The sequence below is a fragment of the Diadema antillarum genome, unplaced genomic scaffold, assembly GCF_040938485.1.
Source record: "Diadema antillarum isolate AM-2024a unplaced genomic scaffold, OU_Dant_1.0 scf00000028, whole genome shotgun sequence".
Lineage (NCBI taxonomy): Eukaryota > Metazoa > Echinodermata > Echinoidea > Diadematoida > Diadematidae > Diadema > Diadema antillarum.
In genome coordinates this window covers 7,026,759-7,044,312 of record NW_027270917.1, presented here as the reverse complement: position 1 = coordinate 7,044,312, position 17,554 = coordinate 7,026,759, and the positions used below count along the sequence as shown (strand labels likewise).

At 38.6% G+C, this 17,554-nt stretch overlaps 1 protein-coding gene across 1 annotated transcript in view; it reads right to left on the bottom strand.

Annotated features, from left to right (window-relative positions):
* LOC139736338 (RILP-like protein 1) overlaps positions 1-17,554 on the bottom strand; it is a 33,887-nt gene that overhangs the window by 6,717 nt on the left and 9,616 nt on the right. Inside the window, exons 4-6 of the mRNA XM_071647097.1 lie at positions 10,540-10,887; positions 8,470-8,621; positions 2,247-2,336 (exon numbers count right to left, since the gene is read on the bottom strand). Coding sequence (XP_071503198.1) covers positions 2,247-2,336; positions 8,470-8,621; positions 10,540-10,887 — 590 coding nt within the window. The remainder of the gene's footprint in view (positions 1-2,246; positions 2,337-8,469; positions 8,622-10,539; positions 10,888-17,554) is intronic.

Sequence of the window (17,554 nt, the reverse complement as noted above, 5' to 3'; positions counted from 1 at the left end):
GAAATCTGCACATAGGACAACTGATGCTGCAAATTACATATTCAGACTAAGAAAAGTTTGCAGGTCTCTATTGGGATGATGAAACATATTGCAACAGTGTATGGGACTATTAAGGTCTGCCAGTAACACTCTGTCCCATCTAGGTTGAACCCAGGCCTGCTAGTACCACTGCTGCAAAATGTCAGGGACACTGTGTACAGTCTGGTGGCTGATGGTAACGACAGAGCTAAGAAAAGTTTAAGGAAATATGAACAAAATGTGCCACCAGGCAGTTTAATTCAAACTCAATAGGTAAAAGTGCATTTTTCAAAGAAATCTTTGCAATCAAAGGAGGCAAACATTCTTGAGCTGAAAGGAGAGGAAGAAACATAAACTTGAGACATGTCAACAGCCTAACTTAAACATTTAGATAGGACATACACAGATAGAGAGAGAGAAAAAAAGAAAATTTCTCAGGTGCATTGGACACTGTCTTGTGACATTAATAGCCGCGATACAATAGGAACTTGCAAAATATAATTTGGGAGAGGAAAGGCAGAAACAAAAACTTCAGACATGTCAACAGCTTGGTTTATGCTTTTTGATAGGACAAAATACAAATACAGAGAGAGATAAAGAGAAAAAAAAGATAAAATTTCTCATGCACATTGGACATTGTCTTGTGATATTGATAGGCACCATGCTGTAGAAACTTTATAAATCATACGTTTGCTGAGCTGTCAACGACCAAACATTCCACAAATATCAGCAAAGAATCTTTGAAATTATATCAAGGCAAGTCGCAACACTTGGTGTACAAGTATTTTTCACAGAACTTCTCACACAAACTGGAACAAAATAAATGCACTGTGACAAATCTTCTCTCAGCTAGTCTAGCCAAATGGGAATTTCCAAGAGTTTGAGAGTTACTCTGGCCTGCTTTGCTGAGTGCAGGTCAAAACACAAGAAAACTACTCACTGATAAACTGACAAAAAAGGGTCATATCATGGCATGGGAGTTTGAATGAATACTTCCGAGGGTATTGAAGACCTACCTCAGAACTAGGGTCTCAATATTGACAAGAATGAAGTAGATACCATTATATCAATTACAGCTGTAGGCAGTATTTCCCCCACCCTAAAAAACAACAACAAAGAAACAAGACCCCAAATGAAACAAAAGAAAAAGAAAAAGAAATGTAACCCTATAAAAATGCCCTGATTCTTTTGTGATGGTAGATGCACTGTACTCATATCCCATTCATGTTTTTTTTTTACTAGTTTAATATAACCACACACAGAGGGTGAATGTGTTGTGAAAGTAATCAGCCATCCACAAAGACTGATTTGTTTTCTAAAAATGTTTAATCAAAATCTACATAAAACATAAAACAAACAGAAGCAAGTCATTTGTGTTCCTGATAGTCCAGGACCAATTTGAGGCATTCATTCATTCTGCCCCTTATCATTCAGAGTGCATGTTAGACTCTCTCGGCCCAGTGCATGTGCAAATGTGCAGAATAGAGTGGTGGTGTTTAGTCCCACACAAAGAGTATCTTGTAGTGAACAGAAGAAGAAGAACATCACAAAGTTGTGGATCCATTCATGAACCAATAGTGTCAATTTTCAATATATTGGTTGAAATTTTTAGCTATTGGGTCAGAACATGCAGCACAAATTGTTTTACTGTCAATGGGACCCAGAACTCAATGAACATAAATTGCAATACAGTTAAAGGGTGTGTACAGTTCTGGTCGAGGTGAAGATTTAGCTTTTAACGTTTTGTGAGATATTCAGAAACCACTCTATGAGATGTCAAGGAGCATGCAGTTCTAAGGGGTATCAAAAGTTTATTCGATGAAAATCGGTTTTGAAATGGCTGAGATATCCAAAAACAAGGTGAAACAAAGAGATACTAATAAAGTTGGGGTATGTCGCCTTTTATTATTAGCACTTTTTTGGATATCTCAGCCATTTGAAAACCAATTTTCATCAAATTAACGTTGAATCCTTCTTAAAATTACATGCTCTTGCATATTTCATAAGAGGCTTTTCATTATCTCACTTAGGAATGTTCAAAACATGAATCCCTACCTCAACCAGTACTGCACAGTCCCTTTAAACCTACACTTGTCTTCCACAAGGAAATCTTGTTTCACTCATATCTTTGTACTTGCTCGCAAATATGCAGCAGGAAAAACGAAAGTGAAACACTTCAACAGACAGCCAAAGCAGCATCAGCGGATGTCTCCGTCCCACAGACTTACAATTTTCTGATTCCGGACGTCCTCTCCTTGCACGGCATTTCTTCCGAGCTTGGGACATTCCCCGCGCACGGGCGTGGTTCCTCTTTCGGTCTGTAGATTGACGAAGATGAAAGTTAGAATGGGAAAACATGAGTATGAGACAGCACAGGGCCTGAGGTTGGATGGGGGAGGGAGGGGGGGGGGGGGGGGGTAGGGAGAGAATGGCTTGATTTTTTTTTTTCAGCAGAAGCAGAATGTATGGAGTGGAAAAAAAATGGCAAACAAGCATCCTTGGTCTACAAAAGAGCTACATGAAAAAGGGTTAACATGAATGAAAATATCTTATTTGATTGACAATTGACAGAGAGAGAGAGAGGGAGAGAGAGAGAGAGAGAAATAATTAAAGTTGATACATATGTAGATAGATTAATATTTAAACAGATAACCTGTGTACCAGGACAATTACCTTCCGAGAACAATCACACTCCCACCTAAATACTGGTTAGTGATATGGTTAGAGTAAAGATTAGGGTTAGAGTTAGGTTAAGGGTTAGAGTATGGGTTAGGGTGAGGTTCAGGATTAGGATTAGGGTTAGTGCCAGGGAAAGGGTCTGGGGTAATTGTCCTACAAGCGTACACAGAATAATATTCAGATAGGGACAGACGGGAGAGGGTCTGAGGTAATTGTCCAGGGGGTAACTGTCCTACAAGCATACACAGAATGAGAATGGAGAAAAAAGAAATAGAGAGATAGGAAGATACACTGTATGTAGATATACTATACACCACGGTAGATAGATAGACAGGTAGGCAGGTGAAGACAGAGGAAGAGAGAGAGAGAGAAAGAGGGCAAGAAAGAGAGAGAGAGATGAAGAGAGGTAGTGAATATTAAAGAAAAATTGATTTATACTTTGATGTGGAGAATGAAAGCGATCGAAGGGGAAAAACGGAAAAAGATCAATAAAAAACGAGACATGAAAACTCGTCACATTGAGGACGAGTTAGGTGATACGCTTGGGGTCATCAGATGACAGTCATCTGTGATCGACAAAGAAAAGAATGTGATATAGGCACCTTGAAGTTATATTGAGCGTGCATGGGAAACCGTTTCTGTAACCACTCGGCCACGGGTCATGAACGGAAATGGTTAGACAAATAAAAACAACAATGTATAGATATAACAGGGGGAAAGTCAATGCCCACTCAACTAACGTGGCCGTGTGAACATCTATTGCATTGCTAGACGGAAAAGCGGCCTTGTAACGACTGAGGTCGCTATGCCATTTCTGGCAACTTGGGAAAAATACGTCCCGCAGACATAAAACCTATAATCGGCTGGTTTTCATACCTTGCCTTTAATCACAATTTTCAGTGTAATGACGTCATCAAATTACAAAACAATGACATCGTCTTGAAAGACAATTGTTCAAAGTACAACACCTCAGTCGTCGTCATTACATACTATGATCGGTTTGACAAAGTCAACCTGGAAAATTTTGCTGCAGTCGAAGCAATGTGGTCTCCAACACACAAAAAAGAGGGATATGGCGTGTGTGTGTGTCTGTGTGTGTGTATAGGTGCGTTTATATATGAACGTGATTTCTACATGGACGAATATGTAATACAAAATTGAAGAAAAAAAAGTAAAATAGCTAAGTATTTTGTTTCGTGATCTTGTGGGGTGCGAACCCGCAACCTCACGTCTCTGAGACGTCGCCTTTAACCCTAAAAAGACTGGGCTATTTTGGTAGCTCGAAAGACTGGGGGGGGGGCCTAAAGGGCCCCCCCTTAAGATCTCGGCCGCAGATCGCGCGATCGCCGCGGAAATTTGCACAATGGTAGTGTGCGATGTAATCTACAAGAATGTATATTTAAATTTTCCAAAATAGTCTTCTTTTATTTTATTTTGATTAATTACGCTAATTTATGCGTGAAATCAGAATCTTTGATCTAAATCAGTAAATAAAGCTCCAAAAGTGCTCATTTTTGGTCTAATTATTCTTTGTGGCATTCTTGGCAAATGCACTCGAAAAAAAATTCGGTATCAAAATTAATTTCTTATTTATTTTATTGTTTCATGAATTTCTTATGTATTTCTTTGTTTTTTCGACCTTTTGTTTTTGCTGTTTTTTTTAACAAAATTTGTGGCAGACACTTTTTGAAGCATAATACTCCTAAAATAAATTAATTTAAGCCATTGAGAGTAAAAATAAGCATATTTATATGAACCATGTGAAAAAACTCAATTTCCATTGACTTTGTACACAAAATCACATTTTTGAGCCATTTTCGGCCTCACGTGCATGTACAAAAAGTTATGTAACTTCAGAACCGTACCCCCGGGTGTCACAAATTTGGTGTCAAAATGTGCGCGAAACTCGAAAGAAAAAAGTCATAGAGCATCGCGGCGAGAGCATTGCGTGTTGCAGAGTAATCGCGCGAAATGTCGAGGGGGGGGCCTTTTAGGCCCCCCCCCAGTCTTTTTAGGGTTAAACACTCGGCCATACGTCTCGACGAGAAAATATGGGGAACGTAAACTTATGTACGTGAAAGATAAATGAGGAATCGTTTTGTCCACATTCCATTTTCATTTTCAGTTTTAAACTGCAAAATTGTCAACCTGATGAGGAGATTTGAAAAAAAAATGCATGTTTACTGCAGCTTATTGTCTGAGCTACCACATACTTAAGTTTGAGAGGAAATGGAGCAAAATCAGCTGAAATAAAGGTGCTTAAACGTTGTCAAGTCAATGCATGTTTTTAAAAAAAAAAAAATCACCTCCCATAGACATAACACGTCAACTTGTCTGATTTTGAGTCTTTACCTTTAATCACAATTTGAAGTATGATGGTAAGTCTTTTTGAACTAAGAGTGTGGAACGGAAGCTTCTACGTGAAAGATGAATCATGACGATCACCCGTGACCGACACATCTTCAAAGGGATCAGTTATTAGAGGTGAAAGCCCTCGTGCCAAGACATTGTCTCAGCAATTCCAAAGCAATGATACCCTTACATTTAGGTATACCATAATTTCCCTCTGAAATCATTGGTATTATTCATGTACAATATTATTGCTTGCCTTGTCCATAAACTTTGCTTTACAAACTTTCAGTGAAAGGTGTCATAACATAATTCTGTAACTCCATTAGCAGTGATTGACTACATAAATAAAGATATATCAAATTGAACGCTTAGCGCGTATAACTAAGGGGGATTTTAGCCTGATGCTGTGTTATTCACTGCTCAGAAACCAACAATACTCATCACCTACGGTTACGTATAGAGAAATAGCCATGACGAAAATAAGGTTTTCCTTTTCTTTGGCAGATAGACACACAACCCCTTTGAACACACTATAATTGACAAGGAGGGACATGAAAAAGTTCATTACTACTACTAAACAGTGATGCCTTCTACTCATGTGGCACAAGATACTTCTATAGCAACATAAAACCTGTCTACAATTCCGTTATTGGGTCAAACAATAACAACCTGGAATTTCAAAGAGACGAGCGAGATGCCATACACCTGGCCTAGAGTTAATTTATTCAGTTGCCATTCCTGCTCCGGTTGTGTTATGTAAATTATTTTCCGACCTGTCTTGTGCAGTGTAACAGGAACAAACGTAGAGAAAAGGAAAGAGAAAACGAAAGGTGGCAAGCGGGGCACTGTATGCCAAGGGCAATTTACAACATTACGTATGATAAATGAAGCAAATCCAACCTCCAGCCTCGGACAAAAAAAAAAAGGGAACTTGAGTGACTGTGTGTCGTGGGGTAATGACTTCGGAATGAAGCTGAACTGCCAAAAGAAAAACAAAGAAAGAGAGAGAGAGAAAAAAATAATAGCGTCCTGCGGGTCTCAAACATCTCGTACTAAGGTTGTGTGTAATGACCATGCAGCGCGCCAAGTGACTATAAAGCCACACGGCTGTCCCGAAGATTGGATGTGAAACTTATATTTTTATACCATATACAACATGAAAAAGTTCATTACTACCACTAAACAGCGATGCCTTCCACTCATGTGGCACAAGATACCTCTATAGCAACATAAAACCTGTCTACAACTCCGTTATTGGGTCAAACAATAACAACCGGGAATTTCAAAGAGATGAGCGAGACGCCATACACCTGGACTAGAGTTAATCAATTCAGCTCCCATTCCTGCAAGTTATTTAAACGTACATGTTCCTACCTATCATGTTACAGTATAACAATAACCAATGAAGAGAAAAGGAAAGCGCAAACGAAAGGTGGCAAGCGGGACACTGTAACAAGGGGCAATTTACAACATTAAGTGTGACAAAATTAATGAAGCAAACCAAATCTCCAAACTCCAATACAAAACAAGTGAAATAGAGCAGCCGTGTTCACGGGTTACGTACACTTGCTAAAATAATATGATAAATGACATCGGAGTAAAGCTGAACTGCCGAAAAAAAAAGAAAAAGAAAGAACGGGAAAAGTCCTGCGGGAGTCGAACTTCTCTCCTTCCGGTATGGCGTTATGAACACCCAGCGCGCTAAGCGATTACGCCATACGGCTGTCCTGAAGATCGAATGAGAAACTTAAATGTATAATAATACTGTCGTGACTGTCACAGTGTTGACTTGTGATGGCGCTATTCAACTTCCCACAAGTGGCAGCGTGGATTCGACCAATATCCAGTTGTAAAGAACAATCGGGAATCGTTCCGTACAGATTGCATTCTCATTTTCAGTTTTTAACTACAAAATTGTCAACCTAATGAGGAGATTTGAAAATATAAAATACATGATGACTGCAGCTTATTGTCTGAGCTACAACATACTTAAGTTTCAGAGGAAATGGGGCAAAATCAGCTGAGATAAAGGTGCTTAAACGTTGTCAAGTCAATGCATGGTTTAAAAAAAATCACCTCCCATAGACATAACACGTAAACTTGTCCGATTTTGTGTCTTTACTTTTAATCACAATTTAGAGTATGATGACGTCATCAAATTTCAAAACCATGACATGGACTTGAAAGGCAAATGTTCAAAGTAAAACATATCTGAATTTGGGGTAATATCAAGCTTAAACAATAGAGATACGAGTAAATGAATGTCAGAAACAGTACCTCAAAAAAATTAATTCCACTTTTTTTATTTCAGATGATGATATGATGACGTCATGAGTTTTCCTGGCAATATTGGTACTTGAAACGTTATTTCCAATTCATATGCTTTTGTAATATGCAATAGAAATATAGGGTCAATGGACGATTTAAAGAGCTATGCCGAAATAAACAAAGACATGTTTTTTCACTATATTTGCAGAAAGACGCGCGCGCGGAATTTCAACTTTGACGCCAGTGCATTCCTTTGTTATAGGTCAAAATCGATCGGAAATCAATGGATATTGTTACTCAAAGTATCAGAAATCCAAATCAGTCAAAAAAATTGCATTTTCATGTTGGTTACGCCCTCTGCGCGCAAAATTGCGCGGACGGACGCGCACGCGAGAAAATGTTTGAAACGCTTAAAATTGTCTGAAACTTCGAGATTTCCCATTGGGAAGTCGTTTTGAGCCTTTTAAAATTTTGACGCGCGCAAACGCGCGCATAATGATGACCTGGGTAACTAGCGTTAAAAAGTGAGATAGAGCGTGACCTGAACTTTATGTCCACCGAAAATGATACAGAAATGATATCTAGTTATGAAGTTATGATCGATCATGTGACAAGGTCCGAAAATCACAAAATGGCGCCTAGATGACGTCATAGATATGTTACTGTCATGAAAACCTTATTGTGCCCAGATATTGTTATGAGACATGTTGACTGAAAATGTCATGTCATTCCGTAATGTCATTGTTGAGATATTGACGACACAAAATGTGGCAGAAAGAAAGAAGAATAAAAAAAAAGAGAAATTTTGACAATCACAATAGGTGATACGCTGATAGCGTATCACCTAATTACAGAGAGAGATATATACAAGTGTAGATATAATCTAGATAGATAGGTAGGCAGGTGGAGAGAGAGGAAGAGCAAAGGGAGAGATTGAAATATACCTGTATTCCTCCAATTCCTCCTCAAAGGTGGAAAGAGAGATGACATAGAAAGAGAGGAGAGATAGAGAAGAGAAAAAAAGATAAGGAGAGAATAAGATGTACCTGTATTCCTCCAATTCCTCCTCAAAGGTGGAGAGAGAGAGATGACATAGAAAGAGAGGAGAGAACGAGAAGAGAAAAAAAAAGAGAAGGAGAAAATAAGATGTACCTGTATTCCTCCAACTCCTCCTCCAAGGCGACCACCTTGAGGTGCATCTCATCCCTTTCCTCCAGGACCTTCCTCAGCTCAGTGAGGGTGAAGCGGGGCCGGTCGGGGTCGCGCTTGATGACCGCTCGGCGACTTTCCCTCCTGCAGTCAATCTACGAAAATATGGTTATTGAGGTGGAATACTGTATGCGCTATAATTTTCTCATACATAAATTTTCGCGAATTGCCGCTGTCACACATTTTCGCGAGTGGTTAAATTCGCGATTGGGGGACCAGAGAAAATATGAAGTGGCAAAGAAAGTGTGAATTTTCAACTTACTAGCAAATAAGAATGATACTAGTTATACACTGCATGAAAAATACTTTACCAAACTCTGCGAACTAGTAAGTTAGAATTCAACATTTTTGAAGTGGTTAAGTCCATCGCGCTAGATTTCTGACGAGTGGTCCCCTTGCGATAATGGATTGGCTCTCTACAGTACTAGTATTCGCAAGTAGACGTGGACGTGCTATATGTACGTAAACAAGCTTAGCCAGCATGGTCTGTTCAGTAAGACATGACATGGTATACTAGTACTGAAATGTTCGTATCATCAAGGCAAGGGATTCATTTTGGAAGGTAATATTTTCGCGTGTTGTTAATTTCGCGAATAGCTCCCGACTCGCGAAATTCGCGAAAATAAAACCCCCGCGAAATATATAGCGTATACAGTATACAATACACATTATATACATGTTTTATATGTTAGGACACCCCCTCCCCCCCCCCAAAAAAAAAAAAAAAAAAAAATGGTGCATTGGCGTAACCGTCCCACAATAAAAAAATCCCTGACCCAACTTTTTACTTCCGCCAAAGAAGGAGGAGGTTAATCATCACTGGCGTTAGTTTGTCTGTTATTTTGTTGCGTACCTTGCCTAATGAAATCTAGGTATACGGTATTTTGTAGTCCATGCATGCTCCATAAAAACCCCCAAACCAAACAAACAAATGGCCTGTAACAACAACAACCACCCTAACTACTCTATTTTTCTGTGATGCATTAATTTAATATTTTTATTTTTTGTGACTTATTCAGGATGCAGAAAGGCAAGCAGGCATTTGATCACTAACCATGATGCATTCAATATTCTCATATCTAGCTGAAAAAGGCATCTGACAAATGAGTCAGTATCCACTGAAATATGAAACCAGAATTATGTTTCAATTGATACCCAACTAGGAAATTCGACTATATTGACTGAGATATTCTGTTCTCTAATAAAGCACTGACCACTTTCTGTTTCTGTGTTGACAATGTGGTGTTTATGACCTAACATGATCATTTGATGAGTTCTTCTCATGCTTCCTGAATCAACCAATCCATGAAGGAGGGAAGAAAAAATCACAAGACGCTGTCACTGATTGCATCCTCCATAATTACCAAAAGCCTTCATTTAACATTTGTCACTTAACCCGTTGAGGACAAGTTCCGAGTATACTCGGGCAGGTGTCTATGGGAAATGCATGTTGTTGCAAAATCAGCCCATCCTCAATGGGTTAAAATGAAAGATGAATGATGACTAACAAAGCTCCTATATTCTATTGTGAAATATCTTGCTTGTCTCCATGGAAACCAAACCCAACTTAATACTGGAAGACATGGGACTCAGCCAAGAATTGCTTAACCCGTTGAGGATGGGCTGATTTTGCTACAACACGCATTTCCCATAGACACTTGCCCGAGTATACTCGGGACTTGTCTTCAACGGGTTCACGGAGTTGATTAATAGGTAGTTTGCGAATTTACAATGGTCTGGTATCCATTAACCTTTTATGTGTCCACACTGTACGTGTAACTTCAATTTGCGAACTTTTCATACAAGCATTCAGCTAATCGCTCCAAACTTATAGATATCTACACGCACTCACTGGCAATATGTTTCCAGACATCTGCGCCAATTGGCAAAAAAGGCAATCCAGGAGGCTTGCCAATTGTCGAACTAAGTATAGCAAAAGGTTTAAAGGCATCAAATACCGGTACTGGCTCTTGTCCAGATACCGGTATCTAGGAAGCAAGCCCTATGGCATACCTCGCACGTTGCCTTCTTCTCCTCATTCTCCGAACTCGATGGCTCCGTCTCGGTCCCGCCCTTGCCCTCTCCTCCCTCCTTTTCCTTCAACTTCTTCTTCGTCTTCCTCTTCTTCCCCTCATCCACCGCCTCCTTCTCCTCCTCCTCCTCTTCCTCCTCCTCATCCTCATCCTCTTCCTCCACCTCCATCAGGGAGCGTTGGGCATTGAGGTTCTTGTTGAGGGTCATGACGTTCACCTGGAGGGTGGACTTCTGCCGGATGAGGGAGCGAGAGTGGTTCTCCATTACGTCGTGCTTCCGGCGCAGGTTGCTGTTCACCTTGGCCAGCCTCTCCACCTGCTGCTGCAGCTATGGTAGCCAAAAGATACAAAAAAGGAGGTAAAGTATACAAAAAAGAAGAAGAATATAAGACAGATGTTCAGGATGATCAAACAGAGATAACTACAGAGATATCACTGAGCGTGATTAAAGGCATTATTTACTATTAAGAAACCAAAACCCAGATTTAGTGCTTCAAAATAGTTCTAAAATGTGAGTTAGGGATAGAAACAACCAATGTAAAAGTGTTAATCAGTGTAATAAATACTAAGCATTGTAAATATACAAAATATGAACAATAGTTATAATAAAATTGTTTCTAAAATAAACCATAAGTTATGGTTTATGGAGAGGAACAGTGGTATCTCCTTAAATACTTTAGGCTTTATTGCAAATTTGTATATGATGGTAGGATGTTTTGTGATACAACAGACCTACACAATTGCATCAAATGTGATGACTCAAACATTTTTTAAATCACTGCTCCCTATGGTAAACAATACCTTTAATACCCCAGCCTAATATTGTGCAGTAACCATGGCAACATGTCTCAAACACAGATATTCAGAATGTTAGATCAGTACAGAGAAAACTAGACAAATCACTGAATGTGATAAATACCCCAGCCTTAATGTAGTCCAGCAACCATGGCAACATATTTTACAGAGATATTCAGGATGATCACATACAGAGAAAACTAAAAATATCACTGAAGGGGATAATTACCCCTGCCTTAATAATGTCCCATAACCATGGTACCGCATACAATACTTCACACAGATGTTCATGATGAGCACATGCAGACAAAAGTACGGCAGTTTGTGCACATGTAATGTCTTCTAACCCAAACCTTAAAGGGGGTGTACAGTTCTGGTCAAGGTGAAGATTTAGCTTTTAATGTTTTGTGAGATATTCAGAAACCACTCTATGAGATGTCAAAGAGCATGCAGTTCTAAAGGGTATTAAAAGTTTATTCGATGAAAATCGGTTTTGAAATGACTGAGATATCCAAAAACAAGGTGAAACAAAGAGATACTAATAAAGTTGGGACATGTCGCCTTTTATTATTAGCACTTTTTGGGATATCTCAGCCATTTGAAAACCAATTTTCATCAAATAAATGTTAAATCCTTCTTAAAATCACATGCTCTTCCATATTTCATAAGAGGCTTTTCATTATCTCACTTTCCTAATAGGAATGTTAAAAACATGAATCCCTACCTCAACCAGTACTGTTCAGTCCCTTTAACCCTAACCCCTATAGTCTGTACATGTACATGTACGTGTATATCTTTACAAGACACACTGACCATCCATAGTGTGTGTGACTATAATTCTACACACACCATACTGTGTTTGTGAAGTTAGTGTGCTCCACGTTTTTATGTAAACTACAGTAATGATACAGAATATCAGATTGAAACTGAAAATGGGTGACCTCATCCTGATTCACTTAAAAAAAAAAAATACATTACATGTACATGTTGCCAATATTACATTTCTGTTTCCAGTACATGTACAAGGTAGTGCCACAGTACAGAAAACCTGAAGCATTAATTCAGTGATATTATTTATAGACATTTCTGGACAGGTTCATTAGGATGCTCATGCCAGAAAGAGGATAAATCCAAAGTAAAACACTACAAAATGCAAATTTATGCCTTACAGGAAAGGATTAATGACACTTTCTATCTGGCACTCCCTACGACAGAAATGAGGTATTTATGTCAGTAACATCATGCAACACAACCCAAAAGGAAGTGATTAAGATCGACAAATAAAAGCCATGACAGCCTGCAATGTTATCCTTTTAAGTATATCATCATTGTCATGTTTCCTTAAAAAAAACCCTCAAATTCACAACTCTTGTACTGTAGCTCACATAAAGTGAGCTAATTCCTTCTACAGACTGCAGGATTGCTCAATCTTTGTTTCATTGTATACAAATTTGTAGGAACAGTATACAAATGATGCACAGGTCTGAGTGCATCAGTCGGAATTGTGTGCATAAGGTAACTATGGAATGCTTAACTCGGCTTAGGCTAAATTCCATAGTTACCGCATGCACACCATACAAATGTATTCTGACGGAAGCACGAAAAGGCATGTGTGTCATCTGTTTTATAGAATGGGTCATTTTCTTGCCAAAAACCCATTTTTCTATCGTGTTACGCGATGACAAATTTATTGGATGCATTTCCTTTTGGCTTGCAATAGATGAGAGCCCGAAAACCATGCGTCAGTTTTTACTGGATGCATGGTTTTTCTTCAGAACCATGCATCCAGTAAAAACTGATGCATAGTTGTTTTGGCCAATGGGCGTCTCGTACTGAGTGCGCGAACGCTTGCTTAGTGCGCGAACCTTTGTTACAAGTGCGCGTACTCTTGCTACAAGTGCGTGATAACATGTTTACCACTGTGACTCAGCGTGTGGCCAGTACAAAATTAACACACAGCTCTCGACCAATGAGATCGCAGGATTCTCGCTACCCATTCTATACTGTCTTCTAACTGTGGAATCAGTATTTCACATCATAGAATGATGTGAATGCAAGAGGAACAGATACACTCATATGCACTATTTCTATTATCAATAATAACAATAATGATTATCATGTTTCTTTTTCTTTTGAACCACTGAAGGGTATTAACCCATTGAGGACAAGTCCTGAGTATACTCAAGTAAGTGTCTATGGAGAATGCGTGTTGCAGCAAAATCAGCCCATCCTATATAAAACAGGTTTAAACCTCCAGAGATATCAATCCATTAAAAGAATGAGAAGTTTGTGTCAAAATGAATTATAGACCCTACCCCTAATATCTGATGAGTACTTATTCACTAGTATTATGAACATCACTAAGAAAAAAAATGTAAGCAAGCATTTGCCATCTGGGCCCAAAGATTGATGACAGCTTCAAACTTTCTTTTTTCTGGAAAAAAAAATCATCATAAAAAATGAATTGCCTCAAAGATAATACTGCACTGAAAAGAAATCCAGTTATATATAGTATTATCATGATCACCAACATTATTTCTGGGTCCCCTTTCACATTCGAAAAGCACTTTCATTTTCATTCTCCAATACTGTCTCTGCTGATGTTTGACAGGCAAAAAACACAACGCCAACATCAGCTGAGTGATGATCACACTGATGGTAGGGTCCTCCTTCAGATTAGAATGGAGAAGTTGCTGGTAGAGAGAACATGGTAGGTCTGGCACCAGTAAAACTGATTCTCCACTGCTGAGAATAGATACACAAAATATTCAGTGTCTCTTGTGTTTTATGTCTTAAAGTGAACCAACTTATTTCCAACAAGTTCTGAAAATTTGAATTAAGATTTGAATGGATAAGTTGCTGGTAGACAGAGCAGGGTTGGTCTCACACCTGTAAACAATTCTCCATAGTTAAAAATAAAGATTAAAAAACCCAACAAAATACACAAAAGATTCAGAGTCTTTTGTGTTTCATATCTACACTGTATTACAGTAAACCAACTCATTTCACTCCAGTCTGGAAGTATGCAAGTTTTGTATTGTTTGTTTTGTTTTTCTGCTCAAACTCGGCTTCCAAAGCAATCCTCAAAGAAGGACTATGATTTTACTACTGAAAAAAAAAACATTTTTTTTTCTGAATCTACAAGCTTGTATGCTGAAACAAATGTACTAGTAGTCCCTCTAAATTTTCAAGCCTCTAAATGAGGTGTACTTTGTAGAGGGGTCCGCCCTCATTATTTAAACCAAACTCGACTAGTTTTCAACAGGCTTGTATGGCTACTTTATTTTGCATACTTTTATATAAATAATCTGTTTCCAGATACATTTTAGCATCTTTGGCACTAAACGAGTGATATGGCTCACGCTGGTCCACTTTATAGACAGATTTTAGACCGGTAGAGTCTTTATTCCCCTTGTTTTATGAGTGCTAGTGGAAAATTAGTGGATTTGGTGCTCCTTGGTTTAGAGCTGGAAAATCGCCACGCAGAGCAAAATTTGTCTGCAGTTCTACAGGGAACATTTTCAAATCATAACATGATGATTTGGATCATGTTTGCTTAACTCAGAATTTTTCCAGTCTGTCTTGGTCAGCACAAGACTGTACCACCCTTGCATGTTTTACAATGTCTCTCTAAGAAATGATGAAGAGAAACCTTTTTAATGAGAGATGTATTAAAGATGCTTTTTTCCCCCAAAGGAGTGATGTCATCAAGCAACAACAAGAGGTCTGATACATGTATAGGTTCACATCTAAAGATCTGACTGCTGCCTTTAAAGGGGGTGTACAGTTCTGATTGCGGTGAGGATTTAGCTTTTAACGTTCTGCGAGATTCAGAAACCACTCTATGAGATGTCAAAGAGCATGCCATTCTAAGGGGTATCAAAAGTTTATTTGATGAAAATTGGTCTTGGAATGGCTGAGATATCTAAAAACAAGGTGAAACAAAGAGATCCTAATAAAAGGCGTGGCCTGTCGCCTTTTATTATTATCACTTTTTTGAATATCTCAGCCATTTGAAAACCAATTTTCATCAAATAAACGTTGGATCCTTCTTAAAATTACACGCTCTTTCATGTTTCATAAGAGGTTTCTCATTATCTCACTTAGGAATGGTATTAACCTGAATCCTCACCTCAACCAGTACTGTACAGTCCCTTTAAGTCTGTTGATATTTTGTCCAACAGGGTGACCTTTTCTGATGGACCTGCTGGGTACATTTGAACTACATATACATGTGCAGATCTCATCTGACACGTTATCTATGGCGGCCAATGACACCCATGGACTCATCACTTTAGAAGGCTCTTGACACCACAGGAGATACAATGGCTCGCAGTATAGAACTGTGAACGATCTATTCAGGAGACATGACACATCTTCTTAATTTTTGATGGGAAGCAGACTGTGTATGCTACTTAAAAACTCTGTTTTGGGGGAAATTCATTCTATGTTAAAGTTGACAATGATGCAAAGAGTAAAGCCTTAATGTGAATAAACAAAAAAGTGAGGGCATCATAATAATGAAAGAAATCCTACACAACTATGCCAACATCTAAATGTTGATACTTTCCAATAAATATTAGTATCCCCTTTATAAAGTCATTATATGTAATCTAATTCAAAGAATAATTCAAATTCATATATAAAAAGTTTATCCTCTTAAATTCAGTAAGGCACAGCTTTATGTGAAAGCCAAAATACTAGATTAGAAAAACAAAGATGATATCCGTTTGTCAAATTTTCACATGAATATGAATGTGACTGATGCCACTTTATCTATAAAACATGTGATCAGAGACTCCAACTCTCCCGTTTTCGACGGGAGATCTCCCGCCGAAAACCCATTTTTGCAAAATCTCCCGTTCTCCCCTTTGAGATTTAATTCCTCCCGCCCTGGCTCTGTGTCTTTCGTTGGAAAGGATTTCTTACTTATTGCAATTGTGTGTTGAAAAAAATAAGCCTTAGATGGCACCAGAGAGCATCTAGAACCCTAGGAACTTCACGCTTCGCACACATCAACTTGGAGTCTCCCGTTTGCTAGGGGTTTCGGGCGGGAGAATCTCCAGATCAGAAGGTGCTTGGGGTTGGAGTCTCTGTGTGATGACTTTCTTATTCATGCCAGAATCTAATGTACATACATGTATCTTTCACTGTTCTCTTTCTAGTATACATCTCCAAATTATTTCAGTTTATTGTGAATTCTTATCCAGGAGGGGTGAATACTACCATGAAACACAGATATGTACTGTATGTTGTATTCCCTCCCCCCTTCACATGGAAAAAAAAAGGTACACTCTTCAGAATACAAGATTAAAAAGATATCACCTACATACTGTAAGTTAAAGACCAAATTGTCTGTCCATGAATGTAATGAAGTATGTCTCTACAGATAGTCATTAGTTCAGATGCAGAGTAATGTTCACCAAGCACAAAGTGACTATATGTATTAAACATCCTAGATGTCTTACCATGTGATGGCACTTTTGCAAATTTCAAAGCCCTACGGATTCCACATACAATGTACACCATTGTGCACATATAAAAGAGGGTATACGCATATGAAAGGTCAGTGTCCTGCATTGTACATTTTCAAAGCAATTATCTTTGTGTTAAAGCCATCATTCAGAAATGTTTTCTCTCTGTGGCCTATAGGAGCATAATTGTCAGGTAGTCTATCTTCAAGACACCCTCCGGTACCCCCTAATTATTTTAGTAACAAAATTATCAAATAATGTGCTGGGTATGAACTTCATTTTTGACAACATCGTGACAGCTGAATGCTGAACAGAGAAAGTTGATACCCCTGCCAATCTGTCTCATCAAATAGCAGCATGGCACTCGAAACCTGCCAGATGTTTGCTGATCAATAATAGGCACTTCAGAAGCAGCGGCTCATGTGACTGGGAGTAGTCTTGACAATGCAGACCCAATGTATTCCTGCAGACTTTAATATGTCCAATTTGTCTCTGTTTCTCTGTAGACTACAGTACCAGTACCACCTATTTCACAACATGTGATTATCAAGTGTGCTGGCTGGATATTTTACATGCTGTAGTCTATAGTATGTTCTTGTCTCTGTCTGAATTACTGGCATTTATGAAATAGTGTGTCGAGATTGTATGCTAACAACCTACATACAAGAAAAATTAGAGACCTTCATGTTTACATTACAAAGTATGGATACTACACAATAGTGTATA